This window comes from Filicampus tigris, chromosome 4 (genome assembly GCF_054856515.1).
Source record: "Filicampus tigris isolate MCC_2025a chromosome 4, RoL_Ftig_1.0, whole genome shotgun sequence".
In the NCBI taxonomy this organism is placed as follows: domain Eukaryota; kingdom Metazoa; phylum Chordata; class Actinopteri; order Syngnathiformes; family Syngnathidae; genus Filicampus; species Filicampus tigris.
The window spans coordinates 10,231,112-10,254,264 of record NC_141220.1 but is presented as its reverse complement, the minus strand read 5'-3'; the positions used below and the strand labels follow the sequence as shown (position 1 = coordinate 10,254,264).

The window sequence follows — 23,153 nt, the reverse complement described above, 5'->3', positions numbered from 1 at the left end:
ATTAAACAGCCACAACATAAAACGATAAATAAAACAAGAAGTATATCAAAAAATAGTCAGGAGATAACAGTAACTACAATAAATTCAGTTGTAAACAAATGTGTCCACCATAGCAGCACTACTCACTTCCAGAACCAAGGAAAGCACTGATGAAACACACTAGGTTATGTCCATCACAACTCAAGTCTTTCAGTTTTCTGCGTAACAGCAACAGCAGCCACAAAGTTCACAGAAAGCTTTATCTGGCTCGTCTTTCACTGGCTTCACCCGCGGACAATGAGTTCCCAGACCTTGTTGTAACTGCATTTCATGTTCTTTGCAGTCTTCTTACTTCCCTTAGAGTCCTCCATTTTCATTAATTCATCACAAATTACTGGAACGCGTCGCTAAAATGCTTGTTTTTGGTAGGCGTATCTTTAAAAACAACTATTGCCTGCATGTGCGCCCGGCTGTTTGATTGACAGCATACCCCTGCCTCTCACAGTCTCGCACGCAGACAGTCACACCAGCCCGAACACCATACGCCCCCCCCCCCCCCCCCACACACACAAACAGCCTGAGACCCGCCCCCATAATAGCCTCTACTGTCGTTGTCTCCTCCTAGCACACAGGCGTTTAATAGAACACAAGATTTTAGACGCACGTTTGAAAATTGGTGCCTGCCGGTCAGACATGCGGTACAGCGTGTCAATTTGTGGGACGTATCAAAAATCATTTAATGCGGGACAGTCGCGCGCAAATCAGGACATATGCTCACTCTAGCTGGAACGGATGAATGGCATTACATTTCACTTCATTGTGGAACATTAATTTGAACAAAACAACACTAATAAATATATAATTCAAACAAATACATGTGAAAATAAAAACATAAGCAAATAAATAAATGGGCTTCATCTAGGTACGTTATCTGTTTAGAGCAACTCACTCAGAAGAACTACTGTAAATACAGGATGGGGTTGTAAATGAGCGTGAAGAAGAAGCTCTTTGTTGAGACGGAAGTGAACTGACATCATCAAACATGTACCAAACCGCTGTGCGCGTGTGAGGTGAGCGCGCTCCTGTGCTGCTCGCGCGCGTGCGTGTGTCCCAACAGTCACCAAAGAGCCGCCTCGTGCCGAACAGCTGCCGCTTGCCAGCTCGTGGCATGTGCAGATGACTTGACTTGAGCAGGGTAGGGGAATTAAGTCCGACCACAGCTTCGATTTGGGGACTACAGCAAACAACCGTTATTTTGTTTTTTTGGGGCAAGCATGCTAACAGTGACATGAGCGGCTCCACTGGACGGCGAAGGAGATAATGAGAATAGTGGATTTTGTTTCCACTCGTTGGTTCATCGTAGAAGAGAACTCACTCCAAAGGTAAGCACAAGCGCCGGAAGTAAGCGTTAGCGTTCGGACTGTAAATGTGAATTATTTCATTTCGTTTGATAAATTTCTAATTGCAGCTACACTATAGCTAGTGTTTGGGTGGCCACTTACTGTAGTTGATGTCACCGACCAGTTAGCGCTTCATATTCATTTTGGTTTGTTTTACAACTCGTAAATAAACCGAACCAGTAAAAGAGTTTGAGTTCGCAACGCTTGTCAGTTGTTGTTAACGCTCTGATCAAACACTGCCGTTGGCAGGTAGAGTATAGTAAATTCACCATCCCTTTAAAAACACACAATTAAACCCTAAAATTAGAGGTTCATTCATTTCACCCTGTGTAGTTTAAGGCACTGTCAAGGCAGACGTTCCCAGGGTGTTGAATTGCACGCAGACGTCATTGTGACAGCAAACTAGTCTATTACCTTACACTATCTGTTTACAGTAAGGTCGCAGAGAAGTAAGAAACCAACATTCTTGGGCATCATTTAAGTGTTTAATGATATACAACGCTGTGTGTACATGAATGTGTGAAAACCTTTTCTCAGTCAGACTGGAGTATGTGTACTGATAGTGATAACGGTTTTGATAACCACTAAACCGATACTTCAGCATTAGAAGTAGGCCAGTGGCTGTTTTGCTGTGCTATGTCATCCATGCCCAGACCTCTTTCGAACGTTCACTGTGCGTCTTAACTGGTTCATATAGGGGGAGGGGGGAGGCCACAGACCATTTGAATGGGAAATCTCTTGTAGGACAGCGCTCATCCTCCATCCCATGCCAGATGTCATTGTTTATTTTGTGTGTTTTGGTCTTCAGTGTAATGTAGCAGATGTGCAGGTTGCTATTTGTAGGTGTACCCTGTTCTGTAAAATTACATGGCGATGCAATGTTTTAAAGATCACAAGAGTGACAGAAGGTATAAAGCTGACTAGTTCTGTAACACTGGTCACTATCTGATTTGTTTGCCATCATAACCTGTAAGACAAAAGTGACATTTTAACATCCCTGGTTTAATTGTCACACAAGAGTAAGTAGTCAATCTCTGACGGCTAAAATAACACAAAACTTCTCACCATCATCACCATCATCTTCCAAACCGCTTATCCTATAAAGGGCCGCGGGGAGGTGCTGGAGCCTATCCCAGCCGTCAACGGGCGAAGGCAGACTACACCCCGAACTGGTCGCCAGCCAGTCGCAGGGCACACACAGACACCGTCACTGAGCGGGAATCGATCCCACGCTGCCCGCACACAACTCAGGCGTGTGTACCACAACACTATCAGTGACACAACTACTCACCATTTGATGAAATATAACAGGTGTGGTGTTTGAGTGGAAAAGCGCGCGCTGAAAGTGAGTCAACTTCATGCATTCAGGTGTTAAAAAAAAAAAATCATCAAGCTTTCCGCTTTACCACTGTTCCCTTCCTCTCTGTGGTGGCATTAGCAAACTACACTTGAAGTTCATCCTTGAGCTGAATTCTGCATGGGATATGCTGTAGTCTTTCATGCTATGCCGACATCTTGCATGATGGCAGTCGCACCTCCGAGTTTGGTTACTTTCCAACCATATGACCTGGAGGGTGTTTGATTTGTCACGTTCCATTGTATTGCTCACACAGATGTGCTGTCTCTGCATAGTTTGTGTCTGAGGCTCGATTTTAAGCAAGGTGAGGGAAAAAGTTCAGTCATTTTCCATAGTTAAGCCTGGAAGATTTCTTGTAGTGCAATTTACCTTGTGGGCAAAGAGTAATGCTAATCAATGACTGAATCACGTTTCTTAGAATGACACACTAATTACAGGATCACATTACATGACATGTCATCGGATCGTCTCATGAAGACCTATAGCTGCTATTTTGAGATCACTTATAAATGTATTAATCCTGTAAATCATCCATACTCTGCGCAGAAATTGTGCCTGTAAATTCTCATCACATAAGGATGGTGATAATCAGCACATAATGGATATTGACATTCAGAATCATTAAGTGTTTTTCATTTAATATAAAATAATTATAACGGCCAGTGAACACACAGCCCCAGCATTATTGATCTGAAAAAATAAGATTATCACTTGAATAGAATAATCCACATCATAAAGAAGACAACATATTACAATTATGACATCACAGTAATTAAAAAAAAACAAAAGCAGTAATCCTTACACGAGTTCACATTTGTCCCATGAGTAAAACACAAATGACTAAATTCATTATGGGATTTTATTAACCACTCAATCATCAGAACAATGCAATCTCGGCTCTTCCAACAATGTTGTAACATTGTAAATCTGAATTGAATTAACAATAATAGGCCTATTTTTAGCACATTGTGTTGAACAAGCTGTGCTGTGGGCATGCTGCCACTTTAATTGGATGCAATTTTTCTCAGCAACAAAACACCACAGGATTTCATAATGCAACATTAAATGTGTCAAAATGGTAGTTATCATTTGAAATTCAATCCTTTTTGTACTGAGAAGACCCAATTGGTCAGTGACATGATGTCCAAAATAACTGTTTGAGTTTGTATGAACGCTATATTAGGCTTTTTGGGAAATTCCCTCTGCGATTGTTTCTACAGTTAGATGTGCTTCTGCTCGGGAATACATCATATTTAGGAGGATCATCTTTGTTGTAGGACTGTCCCTTCCCATGTATAGTACCATAATCCTCTTTTTGTACTTGTAAACATTACGGAACATAAAAACTGTACCGGTACTTTACATCATCAGCAGTGCGACAAAAGCTTTTCAATTTAAACTAGCTGATGGTGGAAGTGGTTGAATTCATTCATAAGTAACATTGTCTGACTATGGTTCCCTAGCTACGTGAATTATTTAGTCTGTTTGGCATTGCAAGACAATCCAGCATGTGCTACAGTTGCAAGATTGTAGTGATATTCCAACAGTGAAAGTGAACAATACATTTTTTTCTTTGTGCTTGTCTATGGTCTGGGATTGCTTCAGAAAGATTGGCCAGTTAACAAGGATATTTTTAAGACGGTCTATATTGTCTGTACACCGGTCATTAAAATTGTAGATGATAGCTTTTTGTTTACTTTATATTTTTTTTTTCAACAGTCACTGCATCATTGCCAGGAAGATGCTTCATTTATGAGACTCTGGCTTCTTGAGTATGATCTTGTGGTTTTATTTTTAAGAATAACGTTCCCTTGACATTCCTGCCCCTCTCATACCACCGCACTAAAATATTCTCAGAGTCTGGGAAACAACTGGCTGGCCAGCCATTCCAGTATCTATAACTTTGTGGTCATTGTTATATTTAGGCAGCCCACCCCCTCCCCAAGGTAATGATAGAGAAGCAAGGACAGCACCACGGGTGTTCTGGGCCTAACACACATGCATAGTGAAGTGATAGAGCCCACCCTGAGTCTCACCATATAAACCTTAATATGTGGAAATTGTTGGGTAGGTTTTGGGTGGTGTTGGTGAGTCTCTGCTTGCTGTGTTATCAGCTTTGTAAGAATGATAAGGCCATTGCCACAGTGGTGGCTCTTGCTCCTTGAGGGACCACAAGCTATTCTGAGCCTTTTTCTTTTTCCACTGACACCCTGTGAATGGTTCACCCATGGGTCACAGAATGCCTATGTAGCTACTTTTTTTTTTCAATACAAAATCAGAAACACTTTTACCATAAAAAGAGATAGAGGAAAAATAGAGGCTCAAACAGAAAATAAGTAAAAAACAAAACAAAACAATAACACCCAACTGTATACCAATAGGTGTTAGCGTGGAAGTAGTGGAATCTCCAAGGTCAAACAAAACCAATTTCCTCCATGTTGTTTTTCGTTTTATTTAAATTGATTATACTGATTATAATCACTGAAGGGAAAATTGAATTTGAACTCTATCTGTATGTTGTTTTGCACACGACACAGAGAACCAGACCTCACACATGCAGGCATGCAAGGAGATGTCAACGTAAAAGAGAACGCAAACGTTGCTCTGCACCTCTTAAAGGGGAAGTCAACCCCCACATGTTCTTTACAATGTTTTATGCAGCCTCACTAATCTAAACACATTCTGATTAATATTGTGTTTGTGTAATATGAGTTATGTTGTAAAATCCTCTTGTTTTTGTCCGTCGTAGGGGACAGCCATTTTGTCACTTGTTGTCGACTGAAAATGACATCACAGTTGCTCAGGGCTCAGGTAACAACCAATCATGGCTCAGCTGCAGAAAACAGGTGAGACGTTTTTAGTTGTTACCTGAGCCCTGAGCAACTGTGATGTCATTTTCAGACAGAAATTACAAAATGGCGACCCCCTGAGATGGCTAAACTCATATTCCGCAAATGCAATATTAATCAGAATGCCATGCTTAGACTAGGTGAGGTGCATAGAACATATTATTGCAAAGAAAATTTTGAGGTTGACTTCCGCTTTATACCTGAGGGGTAGAGGTCAGTGCCTTCCTTTAGGGCACCTCAGCAGTAGTCAGGAAACAAACCAGCATCCCGGTAACAACTAATGTAGTTTTCTTTCTTTGTGTCTGCAGCTTGACTCAATCCTCTGGTTCCAAAGCGCAATTCCTTACACATAACATGAGTTGTAATCTGTAATGATAAATACGACTGCGAACCTCAGAAAAATGGTGCAGATGTGCTGACCACCGTCCACTGTGCTGCTCTTTAGAGGTTACACTGTATTCAAATAAGCTCTACGCTATTGTCGACCATGCTTTCCTCCAAGTCAATAAACAAAGCCATCAAGTTATCAGAGAGAACTCAGTCGGAGTGTCAAGCACTACATCATTTTATTGTCTGTCTGTCTTTTTAATTTGACGTACTGAGTGTTGTGCCAAGAAGAAAACAACCAAAACCAATAACTAAACCTAGGCTGCTTGTCATGCCGGAAAAAGAATTGGCTCACATGAACAAAACGCACAGGATGTATTGTGTTTAAGACCTTGAGACCAGCTTCCTGTCCATCTATACAGTGAAGCAACACAACATCTAAAATCATTGTTATATCTTTCGCTGAAATGGGCAATCCCCTGCCCCATCCCATTTATCACCATCTTATCCTAATTATTTACTTCCTCGAGACCTGTGTGCTCACTTTGTCTCTGATATTCATTAAAATCAGCTGTAACCATGTGGGCCCTCAGATCTGATCATGTGTAAATTACAGCCATGTGGTCCCTTTTTACCAGCATATTGTTATGAATGCCTGCTGCACAACAAAACGTGTTTTGGAGGTCCATGTCCTAAATGATCGCAAGGGTGACTGAATTTAATACTTAAAAAGATGTTGAAAGCCTTGACGAGGACACCTTGTATTCCATCCCTTCATTAATAGTGACCAAACAATTGTTTGTCATTTTTACTCAACTGATCAAATTGGTAACTGACATGATCAAAAGGCATGACATTGGTGTGAAAAACTGCAGATAACAATTAATTTCCCGAAACAGTAATAATTATTAGCCTTGTTGTAAAAGAGAAAACAAATCCTTTCTGTGCTGGAGCTAATGCAGTCAAACCAAAGCAAGTTTGCACATGTATAGTTAATGGCTTACTAGTGTTGGGACAACCGCTGAGGATTGACTACCGTAATCATCCCGTGGCAAAAAGGTCTTCTCGGGTCTTCCAGTTACTTACGAATGCCAGACTCTTAATCTAAGATTTTCATTTTCTCTAATGTAATACTCAGTTGTAAATCCCGAATCAGCTTAAGTTTGATTATATACACAAAAATAGATAATCAGGGGATGAAAAACATGGAGAGAGCTGCAATGATTACTTACATTTCGGATTAGTCAATAGACATTTTTTTGTTTACAAACTAAGATGGTGCACATTCACTCAGTGTACAAATTAGGGTCTCTCTCCTTTTTTTTTTTAAAGAACATTAGCTTTCTTCAAAAGATAAAAATAAATTCAGTAGCATATTTGAGATCCCATCTATAAAAATAAATTCAGTAGCATATTTGAGATCCCATCCATTAAAACCTGTTGCTTGGACTCAGCAAAATAGTTTGATTTATTCTGATTGAGTCTGGCGCAAAATGCTGTGCGCTACAACAAGAACAACAAATGGCGTCATCTGTATGAAGTTGAGGTACATCCAGATACTCTCACAACTATTCCAGCAGCAACACTTAATTAGATAATCCATTATTCCATCATTATTTTCCATCAGTCGATTAAAGACATTTTGACCAAAAGATGCTCAAAGTTCCACTATTTTTTAACGGACATCTGACAAACAATTGTCTATAAGCTACATAATGAGTAAACCACAATTCAGAATATTTTGCAAACTGTTTGAGGTTAGAAATATGCGCTGAGAACAAGTTAGAATTTGAGCTTTATGTCATAACAGGACCTGATGTCTCTCAGACCTCTGTCCCAAAGGCTTGTATCCTTTAAGCAACCAGTTTATCACCATGTAGTCACCAGAGAACAGTTGTTGCTTGGATACTCAAGGTACTTTACTTTCTGTTTAAAAAGTGCACCCAACCACTTCCGCACAGCCCTCATTTCCCCACTTTCTTATGACACACACATAATTAGGACCCAGGCCCACATTTTTGAGATGCTAAACATGAACGTTTTTAAAACAAGTTAGTCTTAAGTCTATCTTACTTACCTTGACATTTCAACATTTGGAAGGACACAATTTGAAGTGTCTCAGTTATACTGGCAATAACATTAACGGAAATTTGAGCTGATAATTTGAGACTTAATTCAGATAAAGGTTTTATTTCACACTGTGCAGTTCTTGTTCAACCTGTTGTTGAAGGAGTGGCAGTCACTGGTTTCCTTTTCTTCCTGACACACAATACTATCTGTTGTCAGAAGACTCAACACAGGAAGTAAACATTTTGAACCTATATGATGAAGCAAAACAGCCCTAGGATACCGTTACAAGCTGTGGATCATGGTTTCAATCAATTTTGTTTGGAATTGGATGAAAATGATGTTTGTCAGCGTTTTCTCACAAATCATGCTTTTAGTATGACCATATGTAAATAATTTGTAGGATTTTAAAAAAGCAGTGACTGAAAGCCTTATGCACATTGTAGCATATCATCGCTGTCCTCTGAAAAATACTTGCTGTCCATTTTTTTCATTTTTCTCATTTTTACATAAATGGCGTTTCTGGGTGTTGTTGATAAATGGCTTTTGCTTTGCATAGTCGAGTTTAAGTAGCACCTTTTGATGATATTATGGACCATGGATGAGAAAATCCCTAAATTCCTCGCAATTGTACGTTGACGATCAATTTGTCCTTTTTCTCGCAAAGAGGTGACCCTCACCCCATCTTTGCTTGTGAATGACAATTCAGGGAAGCTCCTTTTATCCCCAATCATGGCACTCACCAACTCAGGCTCCTGCAGAGCTTTCTGATGAGCTTATCATTTGAATCAGGTGTGTTGGAGGAGGGAAACATCTACAATATGCAGGATAGTGGCTCTCGAGGACACCCGGAGTAGGACACCTGTGCTTTAACCATGTTTAAAGTAAGTCTCTGCTTACATCCACAAGGCACGTGCAGGAACCTGCAGAGTTCTCCTTTTACATCCTCTATAGGGTGGCCAACATTTTGTGCTCAAGGGTCACATTTTGATTTTGAAAATACAGGCCAGGTTATTTGTAGATGAGGTAAATGTAATTGGTAATCTGGCCATGATAAATAGGTTAGTTTATTTTCAATAATAATTCACTCTCTTTTGGATTATCCATCCTTTTGTAAAATAATTTTTTAACACTGCTTGTCCTCATGAGGGTTGTGTGTGAAAGGATCCTAGCCCAGCTGACCCTGTGCCGGGGGACACTCCTAATTACGTCACCAGTCATTTGCAGGGATAAGCAGACAAACCATTCACAGGCACACCTGATGATCTCTCACGGCACACTAATGTGTCGCGGCACACTGATTTGAGAATCACTGGATTAGAGAACAGAACGGCCCCCAGGCCATACTTTGCCCACCCCTGCTCTAGTTTGTACGGAAGAGGATTAGGGTCAGTGGGGGGGAAAAAATAGGTTGGCAAGATTCTCGCTTTTATCTCAGAATTCTGACTTTAAAGTGGGAATTCTGAAAAGTGAGCATTCTGACTTTATTCTCAGAATTCTGACTTCAGAATTCTGAGAATAAAGTCAGAATTCTGACTTTAAAGTGAGAATTTTCTCTTTAAAGCCAGAATCCTGACTTTAATCTCAGAATTCTGAGAATAAAGTCAGAATTCGGAAATAAAAGTGAGAATCTTACCAATTTTTTTTCCCCCCCCCACCGGCCCTAATCCTCTTCCGTAAATTTGCCTGTTGGTCCTCCAATAAATGCTTAATAGTAGCACAATGTTAAAACCTTACCCAGCCCTACACAGCAACAAGTTGACAGAACAAAAAAATGGTATGGTCTCTAACTGGGAAGAAAGGGAGAGTTGTTTGATGGAAAGCAGAGAACAGCAAAATACATTTGTTGAGTGATCTTGTAAAACTGCCCACCTGTTGGACAAGAGTGTCAGCTGTTGTTGTTTTTCTATGACCGTTAAAACCACTGTTACTGAACCCTACTATTTATTTTACCTTCCTTAATTAGCCACCTTGAACATTGAGGGTGTATTTTCCATATTTATTTATTTATTTATACATTTTCCTTCCTATGATACTACTTAGTGAGTGACAGTGACTCATTTGATGTGCTGGAGTCAAAGCTGTATGTTTTCAAGATGCACTTTTTCACCAATGATGAACCTTTGCGTTGCAGGAAGTGCATTTTGTTGTCTAACATGGTTGATAGACACAAGTAAAAGGTCTTTGTGTGTTTGACATGTTGTGTTGACACCTGTTTCAACACAACATGCCACGCAAATTGCCTGAGGTCATAGCTGGTAACACATGCTAGCAAACATCAGTAAAAGTCTTCCTCTTATTCCTACATTGTAAGAGGAAGAGTTGTACTCTCACAGTGTCACTTAGTTTATTTGGAGAGACGCATGAACATTGTCTATCGTAAATGCAGAGTGTAAAAGAGAGTGTTTATGGTGTTTATTCTTATGCATTTACGGCACTGGTTTTTGCTATCCACTAGTTGGATAGGTTGATCTAGAAAACATCTGAGCGAAGCTGAGCGTTCAGCCACTTCTCTTTGTTGATATGCAACTATTTCTCTGTAGATTTGTTGATAAGAAGGTAATTGGTGTTCTTTGGTATTCAAATGCCTCTTGTACTTGTAGTTGACAAACACCCTCAAGGGATTAGCATAGAAATAATGTTAAAAAAGGGCCAGTCAGGATCTTTCCATTCTCCAAAACATTTGTGTTATCAAGAATGTCATGATTTAAAGCAGAATTACTTGTGATACAATAGTAACCTCTGATAATAAGTTCTCTATACCTTTTCTTGTGTTTAAGCCATGAAGAAGGACATTGACACGCTAATAGCAGAGGAACGTGCTGACATCCTTTCCAAATATGACAAGGTGAGAGAAGCAGAAATGCATAAACTGCTGCACCGAATTATGTTGGCACTTCACACAGACAATGTTTACTTTACATTTAGCGAACATTAAGCGAAAGTAAAGTGTCAACATGGATCTAAAAATACTGTTTCCTTGACACACTGGCCCATTTTTTCATTTTCTCTTCATATGTGTTTGGCATGTTTTTGTTTCAGGGCAGGCAAGAGGGTGTCAGGATTGACCCTTGGGAGGATGCTGACTACAGCATCTATAAGGTGACAGATCGCTTTGGCTTCCTGCAGTAAGTTAACCAGCTGTAAGGGCTGACATTGTTTTGCTTACCCCATATTCCTGTTTTTATCCACATGGTTTATTTTGTAATGTTCTATATGTCTTGATCTTTTACTTTAGTGAAAAAGAGTTACCGACACCCAGTGTGCTTGAAGAGAAGGTATTTATTTAAATGGAGCCGAGCTAATGTTGACTATTTTGATTGCATTTTGCCCCTGCATATACCAGTGTCTAATGTCGATATGTCCTAGCATTTATGCATTTTCCATAATGTCCTTCCTCAGCAAAAGCAGCAGGAGATTGAGCGTGTGGAGAAGTGGCTAAAGATGGTGAAAAACTGGAGCAAGTATAAGAACAGCGACAAGGTGCATTCTCTCTCCTGCTTTGGACATGCCCTTTTGTTTTATTTGGTTGTTCATAGACTCTCAACTTTAATTCAGCTTTCTTGAACTACTCTCGGTGCAAACTGCGGATACACTTTTAATAACGTATTGCATGACTGTTAGTGATTAGGGCTGCACAATATATTGAAAAAATATCAATATCGTGTTATTGGCGCATGTAATATGCATATGGCAAAGACATGCAATGAGTTTCTTATGTAATTGTATGTTTTTTTTCTGAATTTGACCAGATGTCAGATGCCAACTTATATGTGCATCACCATCTAATAGTTGAACATTATCTAGGGGAATTACAGTTAATTAACTAAGAATACATTGAGCGTTCTTGTTTTGCTGCTTGAAAAAAAAAAATCCTTTCATTAGATAATAAAAATGTAATTTCTTTAGGTGCATGTTAAATATCACAATAATATCGATATCGCTAGTCAACAACCATATTGAATGTCACGTTTTTCCAATATTGTGCAGCCCTATTAGTGATAATTAATACTGTACAGTACATCTACAATAAGTCAGTCTCACTTTATCTAATTTAACCTTTATTATATACAATGACAACCTGGTTAGTACTTGTTTAAGTACTTGTCAGGTGTTGAGTGTTCATTAATTTGCGTCTTATTGTCTAATTCATATTTGTTTAGGGCTGATTTCCAATGTAATTGTCCAGGGCTGTCTATTTAAGCCCCAATCTCCTTTCACTCATTAAAATGTAATTGTTTGTATTGTCACTCTGTACTGTGTTGCAGTTGGTGAAGCGTGTTTATAAAGGCATCCCCCTCCAGCTAAGAGGCCAGGCCTGGGCCTTACTTTTGGACATAGAGAAGGTTAAAAAAGACAATGAGGGAAAATATGAGGTGTGAATCAGACTAGATCTGTCAGGCATTAGCTCCCATCATTCTGTCCCATAACATTTGTTTTCTTTTTTCAGAAAATGAAGCTGCAGGCTCGCAACTTCTCCACAGAGATCAAACAGATTGATTTGGATGTCAACAGAACCTTCCGGAACCACATCATGTTCATGGACCGCTTTGGAGTCAAGTGAGTCCTTCTTTAACGAGGTTCTGAGGAACAGCTTGTATTTGAACTGTCAAAACATGTTATTTGATAATTGTTTCAAATTACACACACAGAACTGTTAAGGCACTTTGAATATAATTGTAATTTCATTGCAGCTTGATATTATTACATTAACATTTCACTGTCCTTGCAAAGGAAGTGACAGAGCTAAAAGTTTTCATCACAAATGTCTTCGGCTGTTGTCTTTGGTTATGTATGGGGCCATCCGGAGTTCTCGTTTTGGATTCTTTTCACATCACAAGTTCAGGTTTTTTATGCTGGTGTCTGGTTAGGCGTGACCTTTTGGCTTGTCTCTGTTGGGAGGTCCCCATCACACACACACACACACACACACACACACACACACACACACACACACCCCACACACACACACAGGCACACAGACTAAAGCACAGTTTCCTCCTCTCTCTATTTTATTAGCCTTCCTGTCAGTGCACGAAGCCCCACAGGAAATGGCATTTATTCAAAAATGTGCACTGACATGACGTGCTCATACAGAACAATTACATCTACAATGACCTATTAATTTGACATCACTTAGATTTGGGTATGGAAGAAAACATACACTGAAATTTCATGTCAGACTTTAACATTTTTTGTAGCATACCGTACATCACGGTGTTCTCTCCCACAGTTGAGACCAAGTGAGACCAAAACACAGCTCCATCCTGCTTTGTTGCCCACTCTTTCCCTTACAAGTCAACAGCTGTCCCCCACAACACACCCACGCACAAACACATGCACACACACACACACACACACGCACACACACCCCCACGCACGCACATACTTATACACTCCTACACACGTGCATGCGTCAACACCGGCCACTATTTAAAGTTCCCTTCCTGCCTCAGTCCGTAACTACATGTATATTCTTTGGGCGCCTGGAAGGAAGACATCCTCTGTTGTTCGCATTAAATTTGTTAACTCCATATGCACATGCAAACTCACACACACATGTATGCGCGCAGACACTTAATGGCAGGCTTTATATATAGTTAGTGTGGTAACTGGGAAGAAAGGGAGAGAATGACTGGCTGACTGTTTGATGGATTGATTCACTGACTGACTGACTGACTGCTCAATGTATTACTCTATGTCCCCTCTAGGCCCTTTTTAAATGAATTGGGAACTGAAGAAATAGACTAGAAGAGGAAGTTCTCCCTTATGATAGTACACTACATGCTCTAACTGTATATACTATATATTCCCTAAACTGATAACTGCTAACATATATAGTATATGGTTTTACATCGTTTTTGTAATGGTTAACCCACCAATACGTAGAGGTTCTTGAACCAAAATTATATTTATTTTTATATATTTTTAGAACATTTGATTTATAAAAAAGAGTAAGCATGTTAATATATGTAACCATGTCAAATTATAGTTATTTACTTGTATTCCAGAACAGGAAAAAAAAGGCCATTTAATTGAATGTTACAGAGATGCTGGCTCTAATTTTGGCCAAGTGACTTTGAAATTTCTCATGAATCATAAAATGTCAAGAGTATTATGTAAAGCACATCAAGATGCTGCTTGTTTTCTTCTCATTTTTTATGAAATTACTTTTAATTGAATCTAATACATTTGTTAACACTATACTTCAGTCAATTATTGTCAGGCTCTAAAGTGATTCTTCCAGCTATTTGAATGTGTGAATGTGCTGGCTGGTGGCGTCAATTTGGGGATATATGGTCATTTCGTCTTGTTTTATGTGACTCCAGAAAACCAAGGGGGCATTTCAGCTTCTCTAATTGTAAACCACTCATATTTTCAAAATAACTGTTGGTTTCTATGTTCCCTTTTCAGGCAACAGGCACTCTTTCATGTACTAGCAGCCTACTCTGTCTACAACACGGTAAGAATATGTGGATTAGCCTCGGCATTCACAACTGCATGACATAACATCATGCAGTCTCATCAGCCAAGACAAAAAATCACCTCAGTGGTGCTGCAGTTATTACAAAAATTGTATTAAATAATTACAAGAAATGTTATTACCAATAACATAAGTATTGCAAAAAAGAACTCTGCAAAGTTGTCTCTTTTTGTCATGTTGGTGATCTTTTGGTGCAATACGTTATTTATGGGTTTGACTTCAAAGTATGTAAGTACAATGAAGCAATCAACTGAATATGTATGCCTACCATTACTCATTTACACCCACATCTCTTCGGCTTCATGCGCGCCATATGACATGTCAATGCAAATGAGGCAATTAGCACAACAGTTATTCAATTTGCTCTTGGTTAATTACACACGTTTACACATATGCTGTGTAAAGATGAATATATATTTTATAAATCTTAGAAACAGATGTATCGGTGGTCAGGATTCCTTGCATGTATTGCATTTGAAAAGGCCATTAAAGGGGGAAGTCAACCCAAACACATATGTTTTCAAGAATATGTTCTATGCAATCCCATTAGCTGAAACAAGGCATTCTGAAAAATATTGCGTTTGTGGAATAAGAGTTAATCCACCCGTTTTTAGCCCTCTCTGGGCGCGGCCATTTTGTCACTTCTGTCGACTGAAAATGACATCACAACTGCTCAGGGCTCAGACAACAACCAATCATAGCTCACCTGTTTTCTGAAGCTGAGCCGTGATTGGTTGTTACCTGAACCCTGAGCATTTGTGTTGTCGTTTTCAGTCAACAGAAATGACAAAATGGCCGCCCCCGGAGAGGGCTAAAAATGGGTGGATTTTGCTGCTTAATTCATATTCCACAAACACAATATTAATCAGAATGCTGTGTTTCAACTAGTGGGCTTGCTGGGAACATATTCTTGAAAAAAATATGTTTGGGTTGATTTCCGCTTTAAGTGTCCCTGTATATTTTCCATATCCGTACACTATATTGGTATGATTCTTTAGGATTTTAACCACATCAACTCAACTGCAGTACAATATTGTGAACATTAAACAAATACATGAAATTAAAGACAACTGAATGAATTAGTCTTCAGAATACAGTGTATACCGATTTCTGTCACTTGGAGTGAGGTTGACATATTGCCATGTTCTTCATTTGCAAATACACAGGAACACGTCAGTGCTCACAAACCACCATCCAGTTCTGTGTTTTTGTTCTGGTAGGGATGTGTTGGCAGTTCCTGTGTGGAAGCCGTGTTTGAGGCATAGGAAATGGGCATGTGCTAATTCCCATTTTCCCATTTTCCTCCACTCACAATCTGCTCAATAAAAAGTGGGTCAGTGGGAGAGCACGAGAGTGAAAATGGGAGGAAGGGTACTGTTGATGGTGGTGGGACAGAGGGGGTTTGTCCTTTCGCCTATGTGACAGCAGAGAAGAATGTGAAGAATGTTGTGTAACCTCAGTGTAATCACATTTACTTTTATCCTTTCAAGGGTACTGCGAATGGGCAATCCCTAGGCCCAAATATGGATAAGGGCAGTTTGTTCATGTTACTCACTGTGGGTTCAAGGTGGTAGAAATTCAAGATGAAGACATCATAATTCTGAAAGTGTACATTTGACCACGGTAAATATTTGAACAGCCTTGGTGTAAATGTTTATAATATTGTCGCAGCGCATACAGGAGGTCTGTGTGGTCTAAGTGCAAAAAAAAAAAAACACACAGGTCCGCATCAGACATTCAGTACGCACTTAAACCCTCGTCTGCAGCCCCGTGCGTGCTCTGATGAAATATGAATTATTCCTCCTATTTGCCAGTAGAGTTGAACTGTCTCCTCTGCCCTGTTCCGCAGGAGGTGAGCTACTGTCAGGGGATGAGTCAGATCGCTGCTATCCTACTCATGTACCTGAATGAGGAGGACGCCTTCTGGGCTCTGTCCCAGCTCCTCACCAACAGCAAACATGCCATGCATGGTAAGACAACACAAATTAAAGTTGAATCAGAGCTGAAAAATGATTGGAGAAACACCAGCATTTTGGCGTTTACAGTATGCGTCCCAGCATTCAGTAACAAAAAGTCATCTCTACAACAGATCCAGTTGAGTAACACTTGGGTACACTTGTGTAAGATCTTCTCATACACATACAGTAGTAAATCTCATTCTACGTTACCTGAGCCCTGAGCTACTCTGATGTCATTTTCACTTGACGGCTGTGACAAAATGGCAGCCCCCTGAGATGGCTACAGATGGGTGGATTTTGCTGCTTAACTCATATTCCACAAACGCAATATTAATCAGAATGCTGTGTTTCAACTAGTGGGCCTGCATAGAACATATTCTTGAAATAAAAATGTTTAGATTTAAGGATATAATCCTACCCCCTCAGTGCAGTTGGTGTATGATTGTTTCATTTGAAATATTGTGTCTTCTCCAGCCACCATGTATGGTCTGCTGATGTGTGTTTTTCCACTGCGCTAGGTTTCTTCATCCCGGGATTTCCCAAACTTCAGCGTTTCCAGGCCCACCATGAGCGGATACTCTCCAAAATGCTGCCTAAACTAAGGAAGCACCTGGTGAGTGACAGCACATTCAGATCAATCTTCTCTTTTCGCTCTTCCTCTCCATGTTGGAGGACCAAAGGGACATCTTACACTAGTGCTTTCATTTTTCAGGGATACCATAGATTCATTTGTCATATGAAAATCTTAACCAGCCTTTTCCTTATAAATTCCTGCTTCACAGGACAAGGAGCAGATGTCATGCGGGGTTTACACCACCAAGTGGTTCCTCCAGTGCTTTATTGACCGAGTGAGTGTTTGCTTTGATTCCCAATCCGTCCATTTTCCTATTTGTCCTGTCCTGTACAGGGTTTTGTAGGCCAGTGGTTCTCAACAGTTCTCTCTCTGGGACCCACAGTTTCCTATTGTTGTAAAGTTGCGAACCACTTTATTAGAAGTTAAGAACTACGTTTTTGGGGTGTTTAAATATAGCCTCTGAAAACACATGTCTGGTAAATGATATTTTTAAAACGCAGTTTAAAATGAATTTGATGTCCTGCCAAAATCATATTGCTAGCTGTGACGTCCGCCAGCCAGAGGCAGAGTTGCACTGTATTTGTTTGCGGAGTAAACTTGTCACAAGATCACACGGAAGTAACAACACTTCTTGTCCCTTTCCTAATATATTCCCGGTGAGAACTTGGTAGCACTGCCTCTGTACTATCCTGGCAAAAAAAATCTGAATACGAATGCATGCAACCTTTTTACTATCTCTCCGTAACGCCCACACACAAAAGGAAAAAAAAGGGTCAGCTACCAATTCTGGCACCCTGGCTATGTGAAACATTACGTACACTACTAAAGGGCCCTGCTTATCTTCAGCTGATATAATATAAACCGCCATATCAAGGAATAAACATTTAAATATCTTGAATTTTTGCGGTCCATTTTTGTTGATTAATCAATTGGGAATAAATCCGTCACGGAAATCCTTTATCACAACACATGCAATATCATTTTTATCTCTGTGCTGTCTTGTTACATAACAGAGCCCCTTCACTCTCACCCTGCGCTTATGGGACATCTATGTTCTGGAGGGAGAAAAGATGCTGACTGCCATGGCTTACACAACCCTCAAGTTACACAAGAGTGAGTATGAGACCCATTGGCTGGTCTTCCATGCTTTGTGTCTGTACGTGTTGGACACATGTCATGCAGCTTTTTGAACTCAACATGGCTGCTGTTGCTATACCGCCGCGCGCAGCCTTCTGGTTGGCTGCCCCCTCACCGGATGGCTTACATAATGCAAGTGGATCCGTTGCTATGGAGAAGAATGGAAGGCTGACTTTTCATTGGTTGCTTCTACAGTTTGAGCATTACTTTGACACAGTGGATACTGTAACAAGCCTGTTGTGAAAGTACCACGTTTAACCCGATAATGAATTGTTGTTACTCCATAGCAGGGGTCTCAAACGAATTTTGGTCGCATGCCAAGTTGTACTTTGTTTTCCTTTAGAGGACTATTTTGGCTTTGAAAAACATCCGCAGTAAATGTAGTCACTTCGTATTATTGCATTATACACAATTGCCCCTGCAAATAATTGTATCTTCGATTGAATTAGAAATCAGAAGTCCCAGAAAATTGTGAAACATGACATAGACTTATTTTCTTTAAGGGGCCACATTAAACTCATTCATGGCCATTGACATATTTATTTGTCTTTTCACAGTCCAGCCATTCAATCCCAGGAATGTATTTATAGTTTGTTTTTTTTTTAAATCCAAACGTATCAAATGTCAATGGGTAAAATAATTTCTGAAAATGTCTGGCATTAAGTTAAGTGATGTGGTAGACCAGATCTGGCTTCTGCACTTTGAGTTTGACACTTATGCTCTATAGCAGGGATGCGCAACTTAAATGCTGGAGGGGGCCACAACCTTTCATTAGTGCTGCTGGGAGGGCAAATACGTACTTCCCAACTAGATCCTTCCATCCATCCATTATCTGATCCGCTTATCCTCACGAGGGTCGCGGGCGTGCTGGGGCCTATCCCAGCCATCTTTGGGCAGCAGGCAGGGTACCACCCTGAACTGGTTGCCAGCCAATCGCAGGGCACACAAAGACAAACAACCATTCACACTCACAATCATACATAAGGACAATTTAGAGTGTTCAATTAACCTATTGTGCATGTTTTTGGAATGTGGGAGGAAACCGGAGTACCCAGAGAAAACGCACGCAGGCACAGGTAGAACATGCAAACTCCACACAGGAAGGGCGGGGCCGGATTCGAACCGACGACCTATGCACTGTGAGGCAGACATGCTAACCAGTCGGCCACGGGCTCATCTGTTTTCTGAAGCTGAGCCATGATTGGTCGTTACCTGAGCCCCGCTCATCTGTAATGTCATTTTCAGTCGACAGAAGTGACAAATGGCCACCCCTTGAGTTGGCTAAAAATGGGTGCTTTTTGCTGTTTAACTCATATTCCACAAATGCAATATTAATCAGAATGCCATGTTTCAGCTAGTGGGTCTGCATAGAACATATTCTTAAAAATATGTTTGTGTTGACTTCCTCTTTAAAAAATATTTGGTAAAAAAGAAGTGTCTATACCGTATATATTATATATACAGTATACTGTATATACATATATATTTATTATTTTTTATTTTTTTTTATTTTTTATAAAAAAATATATAAACAAATTAGGGGGTGTGCAAGTGGCCACTGCACTGCTCTATAGTGTTTACATTATAGCCACTTTATGTGTCCCAATTCTTTGTGTCCAATCAGAGCGTTTGCTGAAGTTTCAGTTGGAGGACCTGAGGGAGTTTCTTCAGGAGCAGCTGGCTGCTTCGTTCCTACTTCCAGACGACGTAGTGGTGGAGCAACTACAGGCCGCCATGTCGGAGCTACGCAGTAAAAAGTTGGACCAACCTCCTCCCGGTACATTCTTTTCCCACATTAACATATCAAACCGTTTGCAGTGCAGACCGGTGATGAGAAATTACTTTAAACACACCACCACACCACAGGATAAGTGCTCAAGATAATCTTTTGGAGCGATCCGGGAGCCATCAGGCATTTGCTGACTTCGATCGCAAGAGAGGGAAAATTCCCACGTTATACTCGATTATCATTATGCATGTTCTTCACTCGACATACAAATTGGGGTTGGAAAACCGAGGGCCCTGTGTATGCATTTTTTTCTTGCTGACACCTTTATCTATCTGTCTATCTATCCGTCTATTAATCTATCAATTTATTTATTTATTTTAGCAAAGTCAGAAGAGCTACCAATGAAGCCCCTTGGTCAAGAGAGGCCGATTCTCCTTCTCCTGCGGCAGCCTGGCTCTCCTCTGGAGGTCAAAAGTGATCTGCAGCCCCTTAGCCAATCGAATAAGGAGAGCATCACCCCACAGCACATCAAGCCCCAGGACTCAAAAAGCCCCGGCAGGTCGAGCACACCCTCGTTGCGATTATCTGACCCAGCTGCGTTGCTTCCCAAAGCGACATCATCTACCTTGACACCTGGTAAAGCGCCTCCATTACCTCCCAAACCAGCAAAACCCTATGCCAAGGTAAATGATGGCAGAGATGTGAAGGAAAAAGCACAAGAAGAGAAACTTTGTCCAGCCCCAAATGCTCAGGAAGAGCCTATGGATTGGCCGCCCCCTTATGAAGCGCCCCTTTTGGATGATCATAGTCTGCCTACAGAGATGTTGGACCTGCCAGATCTGCCGCCTCCGCCATTGTTTGACTCTACACAAGAGGAGCAAAAAGTCAGCCCACTGGCCCAGCACCGTTTCCCTCCCCCATCGGTGGCAACATTAAAGCCATCTCCAGAAGCGCCCCCCAAGTCGCTGGTGTCCCCGCCCCGCGGCTTCACAGTATCTTCCCCTCCCAAGCCGCCTCCCCCGAAACCCACCAAATTCCCCGTGTCCCTCTATGTTCCGGCATCTTCGGGCGACAGGCGGCCTTCCAACACCTCCCAGTACGACAACCTGTCCGAAGCGGATGACGACGATCGCTGCCCGGAGAGGTTGCTGGGTTCCACCCCCGAGGAGGTTCCTTTGGACAGAGACTACGACCCGGCTCGCTATCCGCTGCCTCCGCCTCCCATCTTCATCCCCCCGTCACCGTCTCCTCTGCTGCCCTTGCGCTGCGCTCTTCCCAGTTTGCCTCAGGAGCCGGAATATGAAGGAGATGATCGCTGGGTGGAGCACTCCATCATCATCCCCCCTCCTCCGCCCAGCTTTGCTGACAGACTCTCTCCCCAGCGCTGTCACAGAGCCACCTCGCCCGGCGCTTACTCCAAGCCTTTCTCTCGGGGCCCTAGGGACCATTCTGCCTTTCCGGCCCCTCTCTTGTACACCAGGTCCCCCCCGGGCCACGCCAGATTCTCGGGACAGTCTACGTTGGGGGTGCCGGAGGTTCAATCCAGCCCAGACTTTTGCAGGATGCCTCCTGCTGGACAGCCGCTTCCAAAGTCGGTCACCTTTTGAAGTCGAATTCACATGTTGACCGATCATACCAGTATCAAGCATTTTAGTTCAAAGGCCAGTCGCTGTTCAGTGTGTCTCCACGGCTAGCCGTTTCAGCATTTATTACATATTACACTAATGCGCTGAAGTTTTTATGTACTACTCTGTCCTTACTAGTAAGACCATTCAGCACATTCTAGTAGAATGACTGTCTTGTGTTTTTTTCCAACACCGAATAACATTTCTGTGCACTAGTAGAACACCCATCTTACTAGTGACATTTTTTCCCACTACTATATTACATATCTGTGCACTTGCAGAACAAATAGGTCTTAATAGGGAAGAAATGCTATTGTCATTATTGTGTCATTATTCTATGACACTACTGCACACTAGTAGATTAGCTATGGCGCAAAAGTAGAAGTATCTGTGCGCTTCTAGTTCCACTTATAAAGTGCTAAACATTAACTATGGTAGTATAATTTTATAATGTTACTAGTAGCACACGGTAATGAACTAGTGCAGTTTTGTCTCACTAGTAACTAATTATAATTGTTCTATTAGTGCGCCCCATTCATTCTACAAAGTTTGCAGTAATGTCACACAGTAGTGGGAAATGTGTTGTCTTACTTGAGAAGACGTATTAGTATATGGACAATTCAGCGCTTTAGTGGGATATTTAATAAATGCTCAGACAGCTCGCCATAGTAGCTCCAAGGGTGTTTTTATGTTTTGTTAACATGCCCACATTTCTACGACAGAACCTTTTTTTTATCAGATGTTTTTCAATTGTAATTTTGTACTTAACTGCTGTTTGCCTTGTCATGAATATCGCTTGTGCATCGACGTTCCTGCTTTTTTTTTTTTTTTTTTTACTGTATTGTCGTTTCATACCATATCTAGAGGCTCAAGGAAATGCAGCCAACATTACTTCATGTACGGTTATGTTGAATCTTTTCCTCCAAAGTGTTTTAAATGGAGTCCAAGGAGGGTGTCAAGGTTCATGTTTGGTCCTTCGCTTCCCTTGAAGCCTTCGCTGAGCAGTGAGCTGGCTCACAACTTTTCTGTTTAAAGACAAAATGTATTAAGTATCTTTAGGTCAAAGAGCGACAACATACAGTGGTTGGAGTGTAAACTAACAGAAGGGAGGTTGTGGTGCAACAAGTTCATTCTTTTCTTAGGCAGCATTGATGATTCTGCTGTTACCATTTGTTGTTGTCATTTTATTGATTACAGACAGTGTTAGCTTTTTCTTTCGTAATCCCACGTTGTGTAAAACGATGAAAACACTTGTCATGTATTTGATAAGTAGAAAATGATCGCTTATGAACAACATCTCCATCTAGTGGTGGTCTTTGTGTCTGTTACATCCTGTATTGGTTGTTTAGGGGCGATGCTTTTGACATGATGACATGCCGCATGGACATATGGTTGTATTCTTTATGAAGGCATTTCAGGGACCATTGTGAGAATATGAAGATGTATTTAATATCTTTTTGTGTATACTGTATGTTCAGTCTGAGGTCAGGTCACTTTTAACTTGTTGTACTGGCTCGGTGTAAATATTCAAAAAAAAAATTGAAAGGCACTCAGAGATTGAAGCAGAGCACACTATTTATCAGGATTGATGCTAAATCCCACAAAATATATACTGTACATTATCGCTGTAAATGTTGTACTGCCTGTTAAATTAGACATATCAAAAA

At 40.9% G+C, this 23,153-nt stretch overlaps 1 protein-coding gene across 2 annotated transcripts; it reads left to right on the top strand.

Moving 5' to 3' along the window:
* Window positions 1-1,048: 1,048 nt before the first annotated feature.
* LOC147148432 (uncharacterized) lies at window positions 1,049-22,782 on the top strand. Of its 2 annotated transcripts, none has more exons than XM_086028394.1 (14): window positions 1,049-1,361; window positions 10,760-10,827; window positions 11,022-11,081; window positions 11,218-11,257; window positions 11,382-11,462; window positions 12,248-12,355; window positions 12,430-12,539; window positions 14,394-14,442; window positions 16,313-16,433; window positions 16,940-17,034; window positions 17,204-17,269; window positions 18,009-18,108; window positions 19,757-19,909; window positions 20,243-22,782. In XM_086028394.1, exons 2-14 carry the CDS (start codon window positions 10,820-10,822, stop codon window positions 21,466-21,468), a joined length of 2,217 nt encoding a protein of 738 aa, XP_085884520.1. In that variant the 5' UTR covers window positions 1,049-1,361; window positions 10,760-10,819; the 3' UTR covers window positions 21,469-22,782. The 2 variants fall into 2 exon arrangements, with proteins under 2 accessions (XP_085884520.1, XP_085884519.1); XM_086028393.1 differs by having other exon boundaries at window positions 11,022-11,107.
* Window positions 22,783-23,153: the final 371 nt, after the last annotated feature.